Raw genomic sequence first — 24417 nt, 5'->3', positions numbered from 1 at the left:
AAAGTCTCAAATTCAAGATCTTTCGTTGCGCGAATTTCCTGAGAAACAAAGTCATAGGCATGTAGGTTTAGGGCTAGACCTTGCAATAAAGAAAATAATTTGCCGTCTTATTTTGTTTGAAAAAAGGGATCCACGATATATATTTGTCTACAAATTTGGTTTATCTAAAAGAGTAGTTGATGTACTTTTTGATGAAGAAAGACTTATTTTTCTTAATAGATTAATAATAATGGTAATCTACACTCGCAAGTTTAGGCTGCTCCCATTTTGCTCACCGCTACTACGGGAATCGCTTTTGCTTTCTTTTCCTCCGGCTACTAAGATATTTTAGTTCGTCAGAGTGTCTCTTGTCTGCCAATGGATTTAGTAGCAGCTCGAAAGGTTGACTTATTCGGGAATTTCTGGATCCATGCTTATTTTCAACTCCCCGAAGTATTTCGTCGCTTACTACGCCATTTCTCATCTCTGGGTGCTTAGGTATCGACCGTAAGCCTTTCCTCGTTTGAACCTCGCCTTTCATTTTAAGGCTATGTCATCCTAAGGTGCAGCTAAATGGAAGGATTTTATCAACGTCCATGAATGATAAATCATAGATTGGACCGCCGAATCAAAAAAAATCGGTGCTATCATATAATTTTGTACTGACTAAGTTCACGAGTTAGAAATAAGCGGACTAACACCACGTGGTACCCGCTTGGCACTGAAAATTTTTCCTCGTGGTCCCCATTAAATTAAAGACTAACGGAGAGAAGACTTCGGTTCATGTTTTATCTCTCCTAGTTCTAATAACATTACTTCTCTTTTTGGGTTCGTTGAGCCTTGGACGATCTACCAGTAGAAGCTCTGTTTCATTTTGAAGTATCGTACCTTTTCTTTTCTTTTTTTCAAGTATCGTACTTTGTTTAAAGAAATGTAATCTTAAATGAACATTTTATAATTTGTAAAACTTAATTATGTCATTCAAGTATTAAGATTTCCGCGGCTAAATTCTGCATTGAAAGTTATTTAATTAAATTTTATTTTAAAATTATTAAATCATTTAAAAAAGATTTAACTAGCTTTTTCCTTAAAAACCGGAGTGTTACATAATTTTGTAAGATAAATAATACCAATACCATACCGATATACTTAACGGAAATTAGATCAAACTAACCTCTAGCCATTGTTGTTCAAGTTGAACACCAAATACACATGTATTAGATTTAGGTGTCTTCTAACCTATGCATGACTTGAGTGCCTTGAGTGATGGATGTCAAAGGCTTAAATAGATGCTAGGTTAGGGACCCTTTATCTTCTTTAGAAAACCTTAGAAAACCTTATAGTTTCCCTCCATCATGGAAACACACTTATGGAGATAGTGGAAAGCCAAAAGCTTTTGAAACCACCACTACATATAATGTAAGTGGACAACAAACTATAATCACACATGTGACTAGGTGGGCCCTAAAATATTTCTTACATTCTCCCACTGGCCCACGAGACACATGTATATTACGTTAGTGATAAATACTTTAATATGGCCATGTAACTGAAATTGCCCATAACCTTGAATTTAGAAAACCTCCTGCTCCATTGAAAAATATCAAACATGAATCATAGCGGTGTTGCCGTAACTAATAGGCATTCCCTTCCATGTATTACAATGTGTGACACTTTCCAACAAGTACCGGACAATACCGAATAAGATAAACTTGATAAATAACTAACTAGTAGTCATTTAGGGTCCTCTTTATTTATCCCAACGGATAAACTTTATACGTACTTCTTACCTTTTGTGCACATGTACGTCTCCGTTCTCTAAGAACACTCATAGTGTGACAAATCCCAATTGAGCAACAAATGAGAGAAAACGTTATAAAATGAGCTAACATGTCATATATCCACTACATGACATAAACTATTTTGCCGGCAAGAATTAGCTCAATACTTTATGCTCAGTGGTCACGAAAAGCATTTTTTTGAACAGTCTCTCTCCTTACGAGTTACTTTGCATCGATAGTCTTTGTTCGGCCTTTATCTTTATCTTAGAGAAGAAACTATAGCCGAAAAAACTTAGTAATGGTCTCAACATAATATCGACAACCTGAGACCCTTTATTACATGCTATCTAGTTTCATGCAAAGCTCCCACTAATTTCTACATTCATAGAAAATAGCAACTTAAGACATGATTGTGATGCATCTAAATCAACTTAAAAATTCTCGGTTCTTTATAAGTACCTTATAACCTTTATTTGTAGCCTTCTAGTACTTCATATCATGCTCACTTGGAAATTGATCTAGTAAACACTTGACCAATATCCATATAGCCTAGAAAAATGTATATACTCTCACTAACCTTACGGAGTATTCTTTTTTTTTTTTTTAATATAAGAAAGAGACTTTTTTTTTTTTCTTGGGCAAAACTCTTTTCCCGATGCTATCCAAGCCAAAACTATATTGGATCTTCAAATAGTCCTTAAATCACTAGTATAGAGAAAGAACTCCAAATGGATATATTACTTTGAACATTAATCCTATGGGGTTAAATCTCTCCCACTATTAATGTTCAACGTTTATTTTGCGCACTTGATCATGTGATTATAGACGCTTCATTCACATAATGCAAAATCATGACCCCTGCATCGAAGAAAAGTGAATTTCTAGATAGTCAATATAATTTCCGCAACTTTATAGCAGAATGCGAGAAGCAACTTTATAAGCAATACAAATGGCTACAACAATCAAGTAATAATGATTTTCAATTTATATGTAAATTCTAACCTTCCTGTGGATAGAGGTGCATCACGCATGAATTTACATCACTTTATGAATAAGATAAATGATCAAAATAATGAGAACGAATTCTCCGTACCTGTGGGCATAGGAAAAGTTTATTCTCGACTTTCAAATGATTATCTTACTCAACGTAAATCACAAAAATAACAACCTCCTCGCATGGGTTTTTATTTTCATGAATTAACTTCAACTTTTATGCTAATCTTTAACTCAAACAAAGTAAATTCAAACCTCCCTGTGGGCAAAGGCTGCAACACGCACTGAATCTACTTCACTGCAACAAGAAGACTAGCAAATTTCAAACATCAACATAAAACGCACAATAATGAGAGAATTTTCTGTTTTCATGTTGAATTTTTCACTTTGTCCCAAACAAACTAATAAAATTAATTATTCTCCTATGGGTAAAAATAATTAATCTTATTAATTCAAACTTAATGGTAGATGCCATATAACACAAACGCATATAGCCCAATGGCTATCCACATGACAATTCTTAATATGAACACCATAATATTTCAAGATGCTGTGGCTAATCTCGAAATGTTACGATGTCCAAGTCATCCTAAAAGGTATGAACCAAACTTTAATGGGACAAACCCCAATGACATCCACTCCTGAGTCCCGATACCGTGAGTCGATTTCATGATCAAAGTTCGAACACAAATCGCAATCATGCATAGTAAGCAAGATGGGCTTAAATGAAATCAAACTTTAGTGTACATAATCTGAATATGCAGAAAACATCAAGGCATATTGGTAGAAAAAGTGCCCAAATAATTCTGACCATAAGCAGAATCAACCAATACGTCCACGTAGAACCAAATAGGTTTGTACATGCTAAACTTGAATTTATCTTGATGCCTAGATCCCATAGTTGCGGTGTCTCGAAATATCACGCAATAGAAAATTGCTCTTTCTTATTGTTAATAGTCAAGCAAAACTAGGCTCTTAATTCCAAGCCCAATAAAGGAATACCAGTGATTTCAATCCAAACTATCCTTCACAATCAACAAATAGCAGCAAATTCATGAAATACATGTTGTGTGAGACCAAATTCTTCTATCACCAAGTAATTGTGAAAGATCTTGGAATGAAGTACTATATAAAAGTCAGAAAATTTGATCCACTGGATACATGAAATATAAAAAGCTTTATGACCACATTACTGCAAACTAGCATGTGAAGGAACAGGAATGATCATAACCACAAACCACCGACCGTATGCAATCATATTTTGTTTCACCATATCTGACCAAAGAGTGTAGAGCAAAACAGAAATCACTTTTCAAGTATTTAATTATGACTGTAGTCTGATCATGTCCTACCGCAAACGGGATAAATCAAACATGTGTACATCTGCAGGAACTTTAAGATCCGTATACTAAACAACATGGATTAGAGGTTGCTCTGATACCACATGTAAGATAAATAATACCAATACCATACCGGTATACTCAGCGGAAATTAGATCAAACTAACCTCTAGCCATTGTTGTTCAAGTTGAACACCGAATACACACGTATTAGATTTAGGTGTCTTCTAACCTATGCATGACTTGAGTGCCTTGAGTGATGGATGTCAAAGGCTTAAATATATGTTAGGTTAGGGACCATTTATCTTCTTTAGAAAACCTTATAGTTTCCCTCCATCATGGAAACACACTTATGGAGATAGTGGAAAGCCAAAAGCTTTTGAAACCACCACTACATATAATGTAAGTGGACAACAAACTACAGAAAGTCTATGTACACTACGTATTTCCACTACCTCCCCAAAATGACGTCGTTTTGGGAGGTACCCTTTAAAAAAAAAAACGAAAATCCAAAATCAAAATCAAAGAAACGCGCGCTCCCCAGGTCCCCAAATTAGTCATCGACCTACAGAACGAGAGAAGAAGAAGAAGAATAAAAGGAGGAGGAGGAGGAAGAAGGGGACACCACAGCCAATCCAACCCACCGCCGACCACCACGGGACGCTCCCTATCCACCTCTAGCGACCACCACTACCGGTAAGGAAAGGACCAGACTAATTTGAAATCTCGGGTTTTCACGACCACCACCACCATGGTCTCTCTCTCTCTCTCTCTCTCTCTCTCTCTCGCTGCTCGCTTTCTATCTCTGTCACGCTATATTGGAGAAAACAGATTAATTAAATGATATGCCCAGGCCTCCAAAACAGATTAATTAACGTACAGTCAGTTTTTCTTTTGATGTTTGCTCCTTGGAATAAGAGAAATAAGCGGATTGTTCTTAAACAAAAAATGGTGAAAATTATAGGATAGTCTTATTACTAATTTTTCGAATCGGATTATCTAGGCCTTATTTGTTCTCCATTTGGGTCTTCTTTGTAACTAAGTTGCATAGAACTTTTCTAGTTTTCAGCATTTAGCTTTATTTTGGGGCTGACAATGTGGCATGAAAATAATTAATCTTAATTAAATTTGCCATATAAAACTTAATCAACCCATAGTGTATATAGGAGTCCTATATACAAGCTTTGTATCTGTTTTGCTAATTATGTGGTGCTTATTGACTTCTTTTGGAGGGTTTTTTGAGATGCATACATTTGTAAAGGAACTATTTTTTTTGTAGTTATCGAGTGTTCGAGTTAGTTTATGCGCTCAGCGACTAATTATTTGTTTCCTTTGTTTCTGAACTACTAGATGATGTTGTCGGAGTCTGTTCCGTTGACTTTGCCTCCAAACAAAGAGTGTGGAGAACAAGAAAAGGTGTGGAGTGGAGACAGTGAACATGAAGAAGAGGTATGGTGTGGTCCTTCAAGCAAAGATTGTGATGAGATAGAAACTATTGAGGAAACAGAAAATTGTGAACATAAAGCTGAAGAACCGAAGGTGGGAATGACATTCGACACATCGGAGGACGCTTATTTGTATTACTTAAAATATGCAAAAGAAAATGGGTTTGCTATTGCGAAAAGATCATCGAGAAAGGGAAGAGATGGAAATGTGAGGCATGTATGGTTTGAATGTTGTCGTGCTGGAAAAGCAAGGGTGAGAACAAGCAACCCGGTCAAACCACGGCCACAAACAAAAATTGAGTGTCCAGCTCACAATAATGTTGTGATACACCCGGATGGAAAGTGGAGGTTAAGCCATGTTGTTTTGGAGCACAATCACGAACAGAGCCCGGCAAAGGCAAGGTATTTCAAGTGCAACAGGGTACTAGATGAACATGTAAAAAGAAAACTTGAATTAAATGATCAAGCCGGGATCAGAGTGTACAAGACTTATGATTCACTTCAGATTGAGGCTGGAGGTCCTGATAAGCTTCCATTTCTTAAGAATGATTGCCGAAATCATTTGGATAAAGTTCGACGTTTATGACTGGTGGAAGGAGATGCTGAAGCGATGCATCGTTATTTCATGAGAATGAAGGCCGACAATTCTGACTTCTTTTTTGCAATGGATTTGAATGAAAAGGGTCAACTAAGAAATGTATTTTGGGCTGATGCAAGGAGTATGGCAGCTTGTAAAGAGTTTGGTAATGTTGTGACCTTTGACACAACGTACTTGGTAAACAAGTATAACATGCCTTTTGCTCCATTTGTAGGTGTAAACCATCATGGTCAGTTGATTTTATTGGGATGCGGGCTCATTTCTCATGAAGACACAGAGTCATTTTCGTGGTTATTTGAGACTTGGAAGACATGCATATGGGGTTGTGCTCCGAAAGCAATGATTACGGACCAGTGTATGGGCATGAAGAATGCTGTAGAAAATGTATTCCCTGACACCCGACATCGGTGGTGCATATGACATATAATGAAAAAGTTGCCCGAAAAGTTGAATGGGTACAACGACTATGAGAAAATTAGTTCGTGTATGCGTAAGGCAGTATGGAATACATTGACGGTAGAACAATTTGAGAATGCTTGGAATAGGTTCATCACAAAGTATGAGCTTCAAACTAACACATGGTTAGAGGGGTTGTATCTGGAGAGGAAACGGTGGATTCTTGCCTATGTGAATGATTGTTTTTGGGTGGGAATGTCATCCACTCAAAGAAGCGAGAGTATGAATTCATATTTTGATGGTTACATAAATTCAAAGACGACCTTGAAACAATTTGTAGAGCAATATGAAAATGCAGTGGCGAACAAGGTAGAGAGTGAAAACCAAGAAGATGAGAAAAGTTGGCGAACTTACATCCCATTAATAACTCAAAGTGACTTGGAAAAACAATTTCAAAGTGTTTACACAAATGACAAAGTTAGAGAGTTTCATGAAGAATTTTTTGGAAGACTTGAGTGTTCTTGTAGTAAAATAAAAGAAAGTGTGTTTGAATATGAGGTAAAAGAATGGGTTACATATGGAGAAGGAGAAGGGAGAAAGAGAATTCAAGTGCCGTTTATTGTTGATTTCAATGTTGAAACCAATGAAGCATATTGTAATTGTCGATTGTTTGAGTTCAAAGGAATGGTTTGTAGGCATCAACTCATGGTGTGGAGTCAAATGGGAGTTGAAAGAGTGCCTGACAAGTATGTCTTCAAAAGATGGTGCAAAAATGTGAAAAGGGTCCACACTAAAATTCGGATAAGTTATGATAAGTCTTCAACGTCAATTGAAGCGCATCGGCATGACAACATATGCAATCTCTTTAATGAGGTTGTCGATTTAGTAGAAGATTCTCAAGAAAAGTATAACATGGTGATGACACGGGTACGCGAGCTAAAACGAGAGTTGATGGAAGTTTCGGTCGTTTGTGAAAGTAATGTGGTTTCACTTGGTGATGACACGGGTACTCGTATTGTGGACATTTCACTTGGAGATGGGGTTATACCTTCTGGAGATGGGGTTATACTTTCCAAACAGAGCACGAACATTCTTGACCCGGAAAGTCTTCGAAGAAAGGGGAGGCCGCCGTGCAAAAGGAAGCAAGGTGTTGTGGAAAAAGCAGTGAAGAAGAAAAGAGAAACAAAAAAAAAGACGTTATCCAATGAAAATGTCAAGGTATAAGTTCTTTATTATTTGTTGCTTACTATTTAATTTTTTTTGCCAACAGCAGCTTTCTAGTTAATATTGACATATAGATCTATTCGATGCATATGTAATACTAATATTATTGGCCAATTTCAGGAGGTTGAGAAAATTGCAGTTGGCCATGGGTTCGGGACACAAGACAGTGTAGTAAATGTATATATTATGAACTTTATTTTTAATTGCGCAATCTCATTCTTGATGTAGAAGATATTGATAATCGTTCTTTATTGTTGGGCAGGGTAACCCAAGCCATATGGAGCACTGCCATGGGTTCGGGACACAATAGAGTGTAATAAATGTATATATAAGGAACTTTATATTTAATTGCACAATCTCATTTTTTATGTAAAAGATATTGATAATTGTTCTTTATTGTTGGGCAGGGTAACCCAAGCTGTATGGGGCATTCAATGTGGCCAAACATGATGCCCCATAATATGCAAGCAAATATGGCACAAGGCGGAACTATCTTTCCATTTTCACCAACTTTTTGTCCAACCGGAACAAGCTTGAACCAATTTAGGCCTTCTTTTCCAAGTTCACAAAGCCTATTCAATGGTCAATTTTGGAGAGGTCAATCAACTATTACGGGCAGTCAAGTTTGGGGAGGAGGACAATCAAGTTTTTTGGAAGACCAAGGTCAATATTGGGGGGGACAAGAACCAAGTTTACTGCAAACTCAAGGGCATGGATGTGAAAGACGAGAAAGTTTCACAGATATGTTGAATGCAACGAATAATGATGGGGAATAGTTCACTTGTTTGTTTAATGAAAATGATGAATGTGTATTGTTATTTTTATTGGTCTTCACATTGATGAATTTGTATTAGTATTAGCATTACGACAACTTTTGTTGAACCTGTGAATGTTGCAAGGTTGCAATGTGTTATATTTGATAAATGCAATTTATGGTAATCAAATGTATCGTGTCGTGTCCATATCGTATCTTGAAAGATGTGTCTCAGGGTATTTTTTTAAAAATTCAACAGAGTTTCCTTTGCTTTCGGTCTAACCCGACGTCACAACATTTCAGTCAACAGGAGTCAGCAATAATAACAGAAAAAAGAGCAAAATACTGTGAATATTGCAAGTTTACTATGTGCTGGATTGTTTTTTTCTTTTTTTTGACATGCCGGATTATATTTGATGAATGGAATTTATGGTAGTCAAATGTATCATGTCGTGTCCGTATCGTATCTTGAAAGACTTCAAGGTATTTTCTCAAAAATTCGGCAAAGTTTCCTCTGTTTTCGGTCTAGCCTGATGTCACAGCGTCTCAGTCAACAATGGCCAGCAGTAGCAACAGAAAAAAGAGGCAATTCAATTGCAATTGAAATGGAAGTTTTAAATCTAGCCGACATGAATACATAATGTTTTACAAAAGAGGAATAAGCTTAACATCATCATCGTCGTCTACCCTAAGCTATATTACAATCAAAATGAAAAAGAAAAATCCTAAGTGCCGCTAGCATTTCTTCTTGGCTGGATGCTCCATCTCTTCAGGAAGTTCTCCAATTATCACATACAGTTATTGCACAGAAAGGAGCATCATTCAAAGTACTTTCAATAGCTGCATATTGGGTATTTCCATTCAACGTAACTCTAAGCTCTGGACTAGCAAAAACATGCATATTTTCATGATACATGTTTCATCTCCGCATTGTTGCTTCAGTTTTTAATTTTCCAGGTACTTGAGCACTCCATAAGTTACAGTTCTGGCACCAAACAAGAAGACAGTTGGAGTAAAAACTGGGTATAGATACTTGACCACGAAATTGTCCCACTCGTCTGGTAGAGAACCTGAGAATCAAAAGAAAGATGAAATTTAATTTTGAGCCAAGATAAACAACTAGATACTGAACATTATTATGCATCTTGTTTCCAGTCTTGCATCCGATCATTGTTTAGATAAACGGCACACAAAACGGGACTACATTTATCCAAATTGATGAGGAGTTACCAACTCTTAAACACAGATATAACATGGAAACTTCAAGGCAGAATTCTGTGCAGATATTCATTTTGAATTGTTTAGTGTTACAGTCTTTGTCATGTAAGAGTTTGCAAAACCACCACCAAAATTTTAAAAGAAAAAACATATTACTTGATGAATATGTCAAACACCTCAAACCACTTGGGTATTGGTGGCAATATAGAGAGGTGCTTAGCTTAGTTTTTTGCTGATAAGCAACGGCTCATATGCTTCCCATTTTCAAAATGGATTGAATCTGGTAGAAGTTGATTCTCTCCTTCCCAACGCTATCTGTCCACGAATACACCGTACTTCATCTTTTCCGTGAGCTATGGTTCTCTTCTTTGAAATAAGATCTTTCACTTCCTGTATTGTATCACTACTAAGGTAAGGGTAGCATCAGGAATCGGAAAAGGGCTGGCACAATCAAATCAGTACACGATTTCCTTCTTTATAGATTCAGTACGATTCCCTTTGCTTCTTTCCTGACTTTAATTCAATACGGATCTTCCCGCCCGCTCTAGAGCTTCAAACTTAATAATAGCGACTAGGATAGCTTACTAATAGCAGATAGGCATTCACATGACACTTCAAACTGCCTAATAGAAAGGGAAGAACTCTTGAGTCCTGCTCTTTGTGTCCGTGTTCAGGGAGATATGGGAGGGGGAAGGCTAGCTAATATTGTATTTCACTCTAAAAAAAGAATGAAAATGAACCACAAGGCTAGCTAATATAAAAAACTATTTCAAACAGTTTTTCATGATCACAAGAGATGTAATATGTAGACAGCTTATGCAAATAAAGTGATCTTCATGATTCAAACCTACTCGACAAACTATCACGTGCGCATAAGATGTAAATGGGCATGCCTTATCTAGCCAGTCATTCAAAACAATATCATGTTGCCCCCAATTATATCAATATAAGTAACAATGTAATAAATTCACAAATAGCAAGATCTTTCCTTGGGAAGAAAATTGTTTATAGCTAGCTATTACCTAGCCTCGGCAAGTTAGGCCAAAGCTGCTGGCATTATACCATCCAAATGACCCTTCCCAACTCTCCTAAGGGCAAAGAATAATGGTACTCCCACACCTTAAGCTAAGGGCGAACATTTTAACTTGCACTCCCAGGAGCCCAATAGAACGGGAACGAGTCAGCGCATTGAGTAGAACAACATTATAAAGAACGAATCATTTGACAAGCCATAATATCCCGGTAATTCTGTCATACATCAAGATTAAACTGTTTTTACCTTCCTTTACAAGTGAAAATGCAGCAAAAAGGTAATACGGCAACAACCTTACTAACACTAGAAAGTTGGTTGAGGAATTTTATCAAACACATGACGTGCCTACGTTAAATTTCTTAGTTTACTGTACAAGTTGGTGAGATTGTTAGAGGAAAGTCTCTGGGTGGGAGACGGTTTTGAGCATAAGGCAGTGAAGTTTCTTTGCTTGGATCTGGTTGTGGGTCAGAGTTTGAGTAACGAATAGTAGCAGTAGGCAGTAAATCCTAACTTTTTGTGCAAAAATCCTCAATATGTATAAATTGAAATTGGTACTCTAGTTCGATCGATACCAGCGTTCTAGATCAAGAGAGAGAGAGAGAGAGAGAGAGAGAGAGAGACCTTCGTCGGTGTTCTAGATCGATACCAGTGATTGTGGTTCGAAGCTCGTAGCCACACGACCATCGTGGAGGTGTTTTCGCTGTCGGAGTCGTCTGTGCGAGTGGTGGACAGTGGATTGGGTTGGGTTGGGTGTCGGCTATCGTTTTCTCCTTCGTCTGTAAAGAAGAGTAGGAAGGAACAGAAACGGAGAATTTGGGTTCTTTGATTTTGATTTTGGATTTTTGTTTTTTTTTTTTTAAAGGGTACCTCCCCAAACGACGTCGTTTTTGGGAGGTAGTGGATGAGGTAGTGGAAATACGTAGTGTACTTAGACTTTTCAACAAACTATAATCACATATGTGACTAGGTGGACCCTAAAATATTTCTTACAAATTTATCTAAAACACAAGAGCCCAATAGTACTAGTAGTATAAAACAGTAGTGAAGCCCAGCTCACCAATGTGACTCCCAACGGAAACGGAAACCAATTCGGCGAAATGCAGTATTCACTCTAAATCAACAACAGACCCCAGTTGAAGTTGAGGAAATATCCCGCTGCAGAAGTCAAAACACAACCCCACCTCAGATTTCCGATCAAGCCATGACAATGGCCGCCAACATGGCTTATCTAACGCTCCTTGCTCTCTCGATTGCCGCCGCCGTCGAATCTGCCACCACATACACCAACCACACCGTCGGTGGCGCCGCCGGCTGGTTTTTCAACGACAGCTCCAACACCTGCTCCGCTAATTACTCTTCTTGGGCCGCCAATCAAACCTTCGATCTCGGAGACTACTTAAGTAAGTGAGATGTACCATTACATTATTCCCCTAAATTTGGATACTCCGATCCATTGTTTGTTCCTTTACCTGATCTGTTGTTTGTTAGGCGATGCTTTTTTTGTGGGTTTTGGGTTTGGGATTAGGTCTGGTTCCTGAGTCAGTACCAATTAAATCGTTGTTCAAGGTCAAAACTGTTCTGTAATCTTGCTTGATTGCAGACGAAATTTGAGGCAAATGGAGATCCAATTTAATACGGGTACCTAAGCATGATGGTTTTGTTTTCACATAGAGTAGCTTATTTTGCCCATTCTGTCCCTTTCGCTTTTTAGTTTCTCTGCTTTCTCACCAACCAAACAGCAGGAGTCCATGTTCATGGATCTGGGTTGCTGCTGCTGCTGTAGAGCTGTAAGCCTTAATGGTCCAATCCTAATTTTGAATTTTTCAATTTATTTTTGAACACTTAAGTCACGACGAATTGGAAAAACAAATTAAGGTAAAACTAGCACAAATTCGGGAAAAAGAAAAAGAAAATACTTCGGAGGTGTTTATGAGCTTTTTTTTTTATTTATTTTTTTTAAGATTTTGAATTTTGTACATTTCAGATTTTTTTAATACAGTATAATTGTTTGTATGATATATGCATAATAGATTTTATAGAAAGATTTTGGGTATGAAAGTATAATTATAATTTGGAAAGCTCAATTAAAGGTGATTTTTTTTATTGTGTATTATTACATTCATGTTGAAAAATGTATCCTGATGTACTGAATATTTTGATTGGAAATAATGCAAAAATAATGAAAAGCGATGCTTCCGTAAGCCATAACCCCTTAATGAAAGGCCTAATGGCTTTTAGCTTTTGGGCACCTAAATTTTTACTAAAAGTTAAATAAAAATTGAGTTAAAACTTTCTTTGATATTATCCACTCTAATGACAAATTTAAATTAAGTATGAATTCGAATAAAAACTTTATTAATGCTATAATTATGAATTCGAATAAAAACTTTATTAATGCTATAATTAGTATTATTAAGATAAAATAAGTTTTCAAATATTTGAGCATCTAATTGAATAAAACTCAATTGGATACGAATTTGAACAAAACAAACTGAAGTGAATTTAGACGACTTTTATGCAAAATTTGGTTCGATTTAAAGTAAAATAAAATAAAATAAAATAAAATTATCGGCACTGAAGTTCAAGTCTTTTATTTATTTTTATTTGATCCTCTAAAATCAAGTTAGGTCTACGTTTTTAACGATTAATCAAAAACTCAAATCTGCAATTTCACTTTCCCTTCCATCATTTTCCCGCCATCCAAATAGAATTTCTTCCCTTCTCATCCAAACACATTATTATTTTTCCTTTTCTGATTTGCAGTATTCTACACAAACACGAACATGACGGTGATCCAAACCTACAACTTAACCACCTACCAAAGCTGCAGCACCGACGACGCACTCGACACCGACACCTTCCAGTACGGCGGAGGCAACAACCAGTTTGGCGTGGCGGAGACGATGGACGTGCCGCTGACCGTCGAGGGGCCCAACTACTTCTTCTCTGACGCCAACGACGGCTTCCAGTGCCAGCAAGGGATGGCTTTCGAGATTGTTGTTAACCACGGCCTCGGCCTCTCCCCGAGCCTCAACCAGCCGCCGCCGCCACCTTACACGGCACCTCCGTTGCCGTCGGTTGTTGGGTCGCCGCCTATCATGTTGCAGCCGACTAGTGGAGGATTTAGGGCTTGTGTTAACTTTGCCTGGGTGGTTAGTGTTGTGTTGCTGGCAGTGGGTGGTATTGTGTTTGGATGATTGTATACCTAAATTTTTTATTATTCTTTTGTTATCTGTGATGGGGTGTTCCAATTAAAGAAAAAGAAAGTTTTGAAAAAAAAAGGTAATTTCAAGCCCAAAAATTACGTATTTACGCAAATAATTTTTCAACCAATATGAATCTTGTTTGATAGATTTCATTGAAATCTTTTATACGGTGCAAGAAAAATCAAAAAATTATTTTTCATTTTCATTATATTTGAATTTGAAAATTGAAGAAAAAAAACTTTTAAAAAAAGAACCTTACTTGGAACACCACCTTCAAGGGTCTTTGGTCTGGGTCTCTTGGTGTCAAGTCGGTCTGTGTTTTTGTACGTGTCCTTGTACCTCAATCTTTTTAAAGAAATTTTGGTGCTGCTCTGGCTGCTGCAACTATTATGCCTGCTATATGCAGTTCATCTTGGTTCTATTGCTTCTACTGGATTTCTCTAAGATGGGAAGTGTGGTTTTGTGTTATTGCTGCTATTTCTGGATCAAATTAGCATTGCTGCTAATGCCAAGAGGGTATTTTTCTCATTTGAAAAAAACCTTTAAGGGTAATGTTGGTTGTGAAAATCATATTCATATGCACGTATGGCATTTGTATGATTGTTGTAGATTCATGTACATTGTTGTAATCATGCTTCACATGGTTACAAAGTTACCCTAGTAAAAAAAAAAAAAACTTTTGTCTGAAAATGAGCCTAAGACAGGCTCCCCAAACCCAAAAGTCTCTATCTGTTGGATGGTGGATTTAGGCATTCAAAGGGATGTGATGGCTAAAGTTACAAATGCCATTGATCTTCCAGGATGTCCAAGATTACTATTCACATCTCTCAATTTTTTTTGTATTTGTTAATGTGTTATATTTTTCATGTGTAACATGGATCTCATTTGTAGATCTCACTTAATTTTATTAAAAAAAAAATTTTAAATCATAAAAAGCATTATAAATTACAAGATATATAATATCCTTTAAGAGGTGTAAATAGTGATTTTGGACATCTTTTTCGGGACAGAGGGAGTAGCTAATTAGACTCATCGGTTGAGGGTGAAATTGATCTCTCAGAAATTAATCGAGGTGCCTGAAGTTGATTCGGACAACTTGAGGCTTGAGTTAGAGAAAAAAACCATGGTCATGTTTGTATCTATTCCACGATAATTCATTCCTACTCTGTGATAATTTATCCAAAATAGTGTTCAGGTTTCATTTGAATATTGGGCTGCGGACTTTTACAGTAGAACTAGTTTTCGGCCGAATGGGCACTATGGGAATAAGGCTCGCTGTTGGCATGGGCCGGGAAAGCCCATAAAACCATTAGCTGATTCTAGTAACGGGCTTTTATGGGTTAGGCAGGTCGACTGTATTCACAAAGTTAGGTCAACTTCATTGTAGACTAGAAAGTGGCAAGCGCAAGTCAAGCCCATGAGTTAGGCCCATATAAGGCAACGAATGGGGGAATTTTGGGGTGGCTTTTAAAACACTTTTTTATTTTAAAATTTTCGTTTGTTTCTTGTACAACATAAATAATAATAATAATAATATATAAAAATTATTTTCCTTTCTAGCCGTGATATGAGTACATATACCGTGTACATACGTCTTTAGGACCTGTTTTGGATCCCACAAAGACAATCTGAGCCGTTTATTTTCTTCAAAACGTGTTGAAGGCCCCTATAAAATATCAGCTGATTTGGATATCTATAGGAGCGTTTATGAAATATCCAACTTTGCTTTTGAATTCAAGCTTGAATTATGAAGTAAAATTGGATGTGGCCTGAATTGTAAAGCAAAGTTGGATGTTTTTTAAATGCTCTTACTAATATCCAAATGAGTTGATATTTTTTTCAAGGTTCTTAAACAACATTATTTTGAACAAAATGAGCAGCTCGAATCATCTTTGCGGGACTCAAAACAGATGCCAAAGATGTATGTACACGGAGGTATTTGCATGGTGTATATACTCATATTCTTTTCGTTTAGCAAATAAAAATAAGCAGTCTCATTTCTTTCTGGATTAAATGGTGTTGGGGTTAATCTTAAATGGGGTGTAAGAAATAATGTACCCCTTCAAAAAAAATGGTTTCTTACGAAACTACGTGTATTTTTAAATTTAAAAATAATATACATACATAAATAATTTTTTTTGCAATATGAATCTTTTCATAGATCATGACGTAAATACATTGCTTTAGTATATATTGTTTTTAAGATAAAAAATTGTACGTAGTCTCGTAAGGGAACAACTTTTATGAGACAAAAGGAGTAATAGAAATTATGGTGTTGAAACATGAGTAAATGACAATCCCAAAGGATTTGGCTAAGCGGGTATGAGAAAGTTAATAAATATTTATATTCAACGAGGTTGTATGTTTATCAGCCTTATTCTCTACTGGTTCTAAAATGATTGGATTACCGTCGGGGGAGGTGCCGCTTTCTCTCCTCCTCCCCTCCGGGCTCCTCCTTCCCCTTCTTTAACATTCTAGTCCGGGATCAACCTCTGCTCCTTCATGCCGGTTCATCTTTTGTCCTCTTCTTCCCTCTCCTCTCGACATACGTCCACCGGTTTTTCCTCTTGGGGCAATTGGTTTGGCTTAACGGCAAGGTCGTCCGTTGAAGGAGTTGGGGTTGAGGCTCGTGAGGGAACCCACTGTGTTTTCTACTCTTGTGTGGTCAAGGGTTGGGCTTAATGGCAAGCGGTGGAATCTCGGCAGGTGTATGGACCTGGACGAGGGTGACGACGATTGGCGACTATTGGTACCACTGTGGTCGGTTTTCTTAGGACGTTTGTGGGAGCCAAATCGACGATGTCTTGACGATCACTATTGGGGTTTTGGCTACGCACGGGGGCTTTTGGTGGTGTGGCTGGCTGGCGTCTAGTGGTGTTCGATCCTGATGGGTCTTCTTTGGTGGGGTACGGTGGTGCCTGGGAAGTTGGCCAGTGGCGGTTGGTTGCAGGGGTGGTCTGTTTTGGCTGGTTAGGGTTAGGTCAGGGCCTTCTTTCGTTTGTGTTGGGCTATCTTGGTCTAATCTTGGCTTGTAGGCTGTTTGGTGTTTCTTTAAGCTTATTTGTATGATCTGGACATTTTAGGTCCATAGGGTTGGACTTCGGTGTTTGGGCCTCGGTCCAGTAAGTGTTTTGTTTTATCCAACTTTTGGTTGGATTCTCTTCTCCTTCCTCCAACTTGATGAACCCTTTGTAAAGTTTCTATAATAAACTTTTTGCCTATCCAAAAAAAAAAAAGAGGCTGTATGTTTGAATTTCATGGAGGTTATTAGGAGGGTTTACTCGGTCGTTAACTTTAGATCCCGAGATTAGTCGAGTTATGTGCAAGCTGGCCCGAACATCCAATTGTAAAAAAGAAAAATATCAATCAATCAAATGACACGGTGATAATTTAAAACAATTCTTCTAAAACCACAAACAAACACACAAATAATCACACTCACAAATCACAATTGTGGTGAGCCTCACATGGGCAATTAAAATGGACGCTCATTACTGGTAGTTTACTTAAGTAGTGATGATAAAATCTACGTAAATTGTGCAGTTAATATGGGATTTCTAAGAGCATCCGCAAAGGGAATAATCAAAATCGATAACCAAAATATGCCACGTCAACATTTGATTATCTATTTAGTTCATAATCAAACTTAACAAACTTGACCTCCACATTGGTTATTTTTGTATCCCTATAAAAAAAAAACCCCACAATACGCAATGCACCTATGTCCAATTACAAACGAGTTCCAATCACGCACCCGACCACACCAAATTATTTGTCTCGATGAGACGATTCTAATGTAAGATGTTTTTTAATTTTTTAGTTTTGAATTTGGATATTGAGTTTTGGTTATTGGTAAAAGTTGTTAAGTTTGGTTATGGAATGGGTGGAATTTGGTTATTTGCTAAAAGATTTGTAACTTTACTTATTACAATGTGAGGTGTTTTTTTAGTATTATTGTTAAATTTATTTATCCATACTAATTTGCTTATTACAATGTGGATGCTCTAAGCTCACGCACAAATCCATCTCTCGTATCTTTAACCGCCTCATTTGATGTCTCTCTCTCTCCAAATCTAGCCGTTGTCTCTCTCTCTCTCTCTCTCTCTCTCTCTCTCTCTCTCTTGTTTGGTGTGAAAAATCAGCGTATCTTTAAACCGCACCTGAATCTCTTATAATCCTCCCTCACGCAGTTTCTTTTTCGAATTTCAAAACTCTCTCTCTCTTCGCCTCTCTGCGATTACTCTACGTAGAGCATCTCTAGTAGCCTCTGCTGTTGGAGATTTCCGGCAAAATGGCGACGAAAAGCTCCCAAAACTAAACCAACAGCCTCGCTCCGGCCTCGCTAGTTACTCTGCCGCCAAAACGCCTCGCCTGCTGTGGCGAGATTTCCTTGCCATCGCTTCCCCCTCTCTCTCTCTTGCCCTCGACGCATACCCAGCAACCTCCCTTGCCCTCGACAACGGCAGAAACAGAATCGACGACGGTGGATTCCAGAATCAAAACCTAAGCAACAGTGCCTCGCCCACGGATCGAATTCTGACTCCTCTCTCGCTTTGCTTCGAGTTCGACTTAGTTTGCTTCGAGTTCGACTTAGTTTGCTTCCACTCCCCAGCGAGTTTTCCGGTAGGTTCTTGGAATTTTTAATGGGGTGTGTGTGTATATTGGCGGATATTGTGGTTTTCAATTTATATTTTTTGACTGGATTTGATTTGTGGGTTTGATTTGTAACTTTTTTGAGGATTGATTTTGTATTTGTGGGTTTGAGTTGGTCGACTGAAACAGTGGTTCTAGGTTTGTAATTGGAAATATCCGTGTTGCAGCAATGGCCGACCACTTCTGCTTTACCTATTGGTTCTCGACTCCTTCATGGGATGTGTCTTGGGCCAACGCGATGATTCTGGTCAAAGAGAACAAGCTATCTACTACCTTAGCAAGTTCAATGACTGTGAGACTCGGTACTACCCTCTGGAACGGACTTGTTGCGCACTCACATGGGCAGCCCACAGACTACATGCTTGCTGCAACTACATTCCTCATAGCCAGAATGAATCCACTCAAGTACATCTTCGAAAAGTCCGCACTAACAGGACTAGCATAGCTCCCCTTCTAGGTAAGACCCTTTTCTTCTCATCCTCATTGGTAAGGACAATGAGAGGCTCAGAGTCCTCTCTTTTCTTTGTTTGAATTTCGTCTTGCTTCTTTACACACACTGAGACTTTGCTTGCCTTTGCCCATTCCCCGCCCAGCTCTATCAGCAGGCCCCTTATTTTGCATTTGTGGGTTTGAGGTTGTCGACTGAAATAGTGGTTCTGGCTTTGTAATCGGAAATATCTGTGTTACAGTGTTGCTGATTTCAGAGAGAGAGAGAGAGAGAGAGAGAGAGAGAGAGAGAGATGGCGTTTGGTTTTGCTTAGGCTATTAGGTACCCATATATTGAATGGCTAGCTAAAGGAGAGAAATTGCACTTTTCCTTGCTTAAATAGCTAAAAATTCGGTTAGGCCATTGGGAACCCATCTCTCTCGCGAGCGAGCGATGGGTGTATCTGTTGTATCTGCTTTCCTTGATTTCTCATTTCATTCATCTCACTTAGGTCACAGAATGTGTGTAATTATAATCTATATATTGGCTTCTTCTTCTTCATCTTTTTTTTTTTATTACTGTTTTTAACATTATGTTCAGGCGGCATTAACCTATCGGCTGTCATGCAACAATGTATTATGTTTTTGCTTAGTATATGTTTCTGTTTTTCGTCCTTTATTGAGGAACCTTTGCGTTTCTTTCTTTTATGGGTTTCATTTCTATTTCAGGTTGATGCAAACAGAGAGAGCAAGAAAGCCCCTTTGGAGTTCTCGACCAAGGCCCTTTGAAGCCCGAATGACTATTCTCATCAATACTCATCGGAATATGCTTGGACATTCTTTTCCAGCTTTATATTTTGGGTGATTAGTGTATAGATAGATTACAGGTAGTGTCAGGGAAATATGTTTTCATGGTTTAGTTTCCCTGCAATAATGGTCTGTGCCTTTGCTGGTTTTAGATGTAATATGAAAGCTTCTCTTGGGGGGTGATTGGTGGCATGTGGCGATTTCTAGTTCCTATGATTTGAAGTCATTACAAGAACATGATCCACATATGAACAGATATATAAAAGTACTTAGTACACTTGGTTCTGGCTGTTACATTGAGGAGAGTGACTTAGTGGGTAAACTCTTCGTTTGTGTCCTGACATTCTCTTACAAAGGTAGGGATATTTTCAACACCTGTAATCTCCTTTTTTGAAACGTGCACAACCTTTGGATGTGAACAATCTCAATTCTAACCTAATGACTTTTTGTGGGATCCACACAATTGTGATGTGTAATGTAAATTCGGCTTAGATTCCTTACTCTTATAGTTTAAATGGTGTGGGATGTATAACCACCATTTTGGCTGCATGGCTACTTGCACTACAGAATCTGATTGAGTGCTTTTGTCAGGAGGAACTTTTGCCAATGGTGCAATCCAAAAACTTTTGCCAATGGTACAGTCCAAAGGTAGAGCTTTTTGTGCGGATGGCCATTCAAGGGTGCATAACTTCCAAGTCGGTTCTGGTGAATAGAGGTATCCTAAATAGCAACCTTGGTCAATGCCTTTTCTGCAATGCAGCTGAAGAAACACCAAACCACTTGCTTCTATTATGTGATGTGGCTAGAAGGGTATTGGAAAGCGTAATTTCTTGGTGGAATATGGTTTGGGTATGCCCCCTAATTTGAAATCTCTCCTTGTTTTTGAGACAGCTTCAAGTTTAGTAATTTAGAGAAGCTTTGCTGGCAGGCTTCCTTTTACTCTGGGGTATGGACAATTTGGACATGTAGAAATGAACTAGTTTTCAGGAACGAAGTGTGGGAAGTGGAGGAAATATCTGATTTGGTTAAAATGAGAATGACCATTTGGATCAAAGGCAAGTATAATATCAGAGAATACTCTATTGAAGACTTCAAATGGAATCTAGCTGGGATAAGGTCAGTGAAGATTTGACGGTGTCTGTTCCTTTGGGTCTTTGTCTATGTGTATTTTTGGGTAGGTTCTTAGGTGGTCTTGGTCTCTTCTTGGCTTTGTGTCCTTTTGGTTTTGGGGTTGTTTGGGCTCTGTGTCTTTTTGGTTTTTTTTTTTTTTTGTCTGTTCTTGTGTTTGGCTTGTGGGTCTTTTTTGTCTCAGTCTTAGTCTGTTGGTCTGCTACTTAGTGTCTTGTGTTTGGTCTGGGTGTTTGTGAGTTTTTTGGTTTTCTTGGTCCTGTGTCTATTGTGTCAGTCCTTGTCTTATTGTGAGTCGTCTTTGTGTTCTCGTATTGTGGCAGTTTTATTGTAGCTGTTGCTCTTTGAACTCCTATCCTTTGGAGGGCTAAGAGCAGTTTATGATTCTTTTGCTACTGCTGAGTTTAAGATCTTCATGGTCTCTTTCCAACCCAATGTTTGGGGGGCTAAGAGGCTGAAATTGGATGGTTTTTCTTCCTCTTTCCAACTCCAACTCTTGGGGGGCTAAGAGAATTAAGGTTATATGCTGTCCACATTTGGACTGCTGGATGGTTTTTCTTCCTCTTTCCAACTCCAACTCTTGGGGGGCTAAGAGAATTAAGGTTGTTTGATGTCCACATTTGGAAACTGCTGCACTTTGTTCTCAAATTTGCTTCTGCTCATGTAATAGATGCTGTTTGGAGGGTGCTGTCAGTTTCTTGAAGTTTCCTGCTCATGAATTATATGCTGAATGGTTAGGTTGTCATGATCTCTTACCAACCCCATTGATTGGAGGGCTAAGAGGCAGCCATTGGATGCTTTCTCCTCCTTCCAACTCTAGTCTTGGGGGGCTAAGAGGTTAAGTCTAACTGCGATCTTAGAGTTATTCTTCCTTTTTGCCCTCTTTTGTGGGTTCTGGTTGCTGCTACTGAAGATTATGTGTGAAGCCTGTCTGTAAAATTGGACGCCAGAATTGAGACCCAAAAAGTTAGGGTTATTTTCTCATTACGTTGTACTTATACAAATGTAAATAGTAATTACACTGTAGTACTTTATCTTCTAATCTACTTACATAAGAGATTAAATGTAAATTACAACTAATTACATGCAAACCCATAACTTAACACTTCCCCTCAAGTTGGTGCGAAGATATCAATCAAACCCAACTTGAACACAATGGAGTGGAAACTCTTGCTGCCAAGCCCTTTTGTGAATATATCAGCTAGTTGATCTTCAGATCTCACAAAAGGCATACATATCAAACCCTTGCTCAGCTTCTCCTTGATGAAGTGCCTATCAATCTCTATATGCTTCGTTCTGTCATGTTGAACAGGATTATGAGCAATGTTGATGGCAGCTTTATTATCACAGTAGAGTTTCATAGGACCATTATCAATAATTCCCAAATCACATAACACAGTTTGGAGCCATAAGAGCTCACAAATGCCATGAGCCATAGCTCTATACTCAGCTTCTGCACTAGACCTGGCGACCACTGATTGCTTCTTACTTCGCCAAGTAACCAAATTTCCTCCAATGAAAGTACAATAATTAGAAGTAGAGCGTCTATCATCCACAGAACCGGCCCAGTCAGCATCAGTAAATGTCTCCAATCGCAGGTGACCATGATTAGAAAACAGAATTCCCTTTCCTGGAGCTGATTTGAGGTACCTTAAGATACGATAAACTGCATTTAGATGCGAAGCATGAGGATCATGCATAAACTGACTAACAACACTCACTGCATAAGTAACATTTGGTCGAGTGTGAGCTAAGTATATTAGTCGACCCACAAGTCGCTGATATCTCTCCTTGTCAGTGCACTCCCCCACATTGCCACTAAGATGGTGATTTGCCTCAATAGGAGAATTTTCAGGTCTACAGCCCAACATACCTGTTTCTTCCAAAAGATCAAGTATATACTTCCGTTAGGAGATAAAAATACCTCTATCAGACCTTGCCACTTCCATGCCAAGAAAGTATCTTAGTGATCCCAAATCCTTAATCTCGAATTCTTGAGCCAGACTAGATTTGAGATTAAGAATTTCATTCACATCATTGCCTGTCATTATTATATCATCAACATACACAATAAGGACAGCAATCATACCAGCACCTCCCTTGATGAACATAGTATGATCTGCATGGCTCTGTTTGTATCCAAACCCCAACATAGCTTTGGAAAATCTGCCAAACCACGCTCTAGGTGATTGCTTCAGCCCATATAAGGCCTTCTTCAATCTGCACACCTTCCCTTCGGCCTCAGAGGAAGAGAAACCTGGTGGTATGTCCATATACACCTCCTCTTCTAACTCGCCATGGAGGAATGCATTTTTCACATCAAACTGGTGAAGGGGCCAATTCAAATTGGCAGCACAAGAAAGCAGAGCTCGCACAGTGTTCATCTTTGCTACTGGTGCAAATGTCTCCTCATAGTCAATACCATAGGTTTGAGTAAAACCCTTGGCAACAAGTCTCGCCTTGTTTCTCTCAATTGTACCATCAGCATTCTGCTTAACAGTGAAAATCCACTTGCATCCTACTAATTTCTTTCCTCCTGGAAGTGATACTAGCTCCCAAGTGCCATTCTTTTTCAAAGCTGTCATCTCTTCTACCATAGCTCCTCTCCACTTAGGTATTATGAATGCATCCTGCCAATTCTGTGGAATACATATAGAAGAAAGAGACGAAACAAAGGCATGGTACGAAGGAGATAATCGATCATAAGAGACAAATTGAGAGATAGGATGTTGAGTACATGACCTAACACCTTTCCGAAGAGCAATAGGAAGATTATCAGACTCAACGAAATGAGGGTCAATAGGAGAAGATTCATTACCAGATAAGTCTGCTGAGGAATCCGGAACTGGAGCAGGAGATTGTAATTGACAAGGTGGTATTACACATGAGGACTTTCCTCTCTTCTGTCTAATGTAGGTCTTTAAGTTAGACCCTTTCAGCCGTTGTGGTAGTTCCTCAATGTTGTCACCAATGTCATGAGTTGCTCTTTCAGCAGATATTGGTTCATCTTTAAATTGTTTCCTCTCCCCCTCATTATGATTATAAAAAGAGGTAAACATCTCTTCCTCCCTCCTCTCTTCCTGTCGAGACTCCCCCTGAAGAGATGGAGTGGAAGGAGAGTAGAAGGACACGGTTTCCCAAAAAGTAACATCCATAGAGACATAAAACTTTCTAGAGTGAGGATCATAACATTTATAGCCCTTCTGGGTAGGAGAGTACCCAATAAAGACACACTTATGGGCTTTAGGACCGAGCTTGCCCCCAGAGGGATGAGGGGCATGAACAAAACACACACAACCAAACACCTGCGGTGGGAGAGTGGTGACACGAGAACTATGAGGAAGACCCTCAATAGGTGTTTTGAACTGGAGAACACTAGATGGCATACGGTTGATAAGATAAGTAGCAGTCAAAATTGCCTCTCCCCAAAAAAATTT

General features: G+C 38.4%; 5 protein-coding genes across 7 annotated transcripts in view; 4 read left to right on the top strand and 1 right to left on the bottom strand.

Annotated features, from left to right (window-relative positions):
- Positions 1-24417, bottom strand: part of LOC131332145 (uncharacterized) — an 88349-nt gene that overhangs the window by 48759 nt on the left and 15173 nt on the right. The gene's annotated exons all lie outside the window — the stretch shown is intronic.
- On the top strand, positions 5443-6123 carry LOC131329626 (protein FAR1-RELATED SEQUENCE 4-like). The gene has a single exon (XM_058362871.1). It carries the CDS (start codon positions 5443-5445, stop codon positions 6121-6123), a length of 681 nt encoding a protein of 226 aa, XP_058218854.1.
- LOC131331903 (protein FAR1-RELATED SEQUENCE 5-like) lies at positions 6562-8691 on the top strand. 3 transcript variants are annotated; one of them, XM_058366040.1, is made up of 4 exons: positions 6562-7749; positions 7876-7932; positions 8018-8077; positions 8163-8287. In XM_058366040.1, exons 1-3 carry the CDS (start codon positions 6562-6564, stop codon positions 8063-8065), a joined length of 1293 nt encoding a protein of 430 aa, XP_058222023.1. In that variant the 3' UTR covers positions 8066-8077; positions 8163-8287. The 3 variants fall into 3 exon arrangements, with proteins under 3 accessions (XP_058222023.1, XP_058221877.1, XP_058221950.1); XM_058365894.1 differs by lacking the exon at positions 8018-8077 and having other exon boundaries at positions 8163-8683; XM_058365967.1 differs by lacking the exons at positions 7876-7932; positions 8018-8077 and having other exon boundaries at positions 8163-8691.
- Positions 11776-14385, top strand: LOC131332346 (early nodulin-like protein 18). Its single transcript, XM_058366558.1, has 2 exons — positions 11776-12160; positions 13524-14385. The coding sequence occupies exons 1-2, from the start codon at positions 11962-11964 to the stop codon at positions 13955-13957; spliced, it is 633 nt and encodes a 210-aa protein (XP_058222541.1). The 5' UTR covers positions 11776-11961; the 3' UTR covers positions 13958-14385.
- Positions 20500-22003, top strand: LOC131332424 (uncharacterized). The gene is made up of 3 exons (XM_058366675.1): positions 20500-20662; positions 20744-20968; positions 21304-22003. Exons 1-3 carry the CDS (start codon positions 20607-20609, stop codon positions 21326-21328), a joined length of 306 nt encoding a protein of 101 aa, XP_058222658.1. The 5' UTR covers positions 20500-20606; the 3' UTR covers positions 21329-22003.

Source organism: Rhododendron vialii, chromosome 1a (assembly GCF_030253575.1).
Source record: "Rhododendron vialii isolate Sample 1 chromosome 1a, ASM3025357v1".
In the NCBI taxonomy this organism is placed as follows: Eukaryota; Viridiplantae; Streptophyta; class Magnoliopsida; order Ericales; family Ericaceae; genus Rhododendron; species Rhododendron vialii.
This window is presented reverse-complemented; position numbering and strand designations above follow the sequence as displayed.

Bases quoted from the DNA above. Each gene is read 5' to 3' on its own strand.
- LOC131331903 (XM_058365894.1), top strand. From the start codon at position 6,562: ATGAAAAAGTTGCCCGAAAAGTTGAATGGGTACAACGACTATGAGAAA. The intron at 7,750-7,875 runs GTATAAGTTCTT...GGCCAATTTCAG, and splicing joins TATCCAATGAAAATGTCAAG to GAGGTTGAGAAAATTGCAGT. The intron at 7,933-8,162 runs GTATATATTATG...ATTGTTGGGCAG, and splicing joins CACAAGACAGTGTAGTAAAT to GGTAACCCAAGCTGTATGGG.
- LOC131332346 (XM_058366558.1), top strand. From the start codon at position 11,962: ATGACAATGGCCGCCAACATGGCTTATCTAACGCTCCTTGCTCTCTCG. The intron at 12,161-13,523 runs GTAAGTGAGATG...TCTGATTTGCAG, and splicing joins CGATCTCGGAGACTACTTAA to TATTCTACACAAACACGAAC.
- LOC131329626 (XM_058362871.1), top strand. From the start codon at position 5,443: ATGATGTTGTCGGAGTCTGTTCCGTTGACTTTGCCTCCAAACAAAGAG.
- LOC131332424 (XM_058366675.1), top strand. From the start codon at position 20,607: ATGCAGCTGAAGAAACACCAAACCACTTGCTTCTATTATGTGATGTGG. The intron at 20,663-20,743 runs GTATTGGAAAGC...TTTTTGAGACAG, and splicing joins TATGTGATGTGGCTAGAAGG to CTTCAAGTTTAGTAATTTAG. The intron at 20,969-21,303 runs GTCAGTGAAGAT...GTATTGTGGCAG, and splicing joins TGGAATCTAGCTGGGATAAG to TTTTATTGTAGCTGTTGCTC.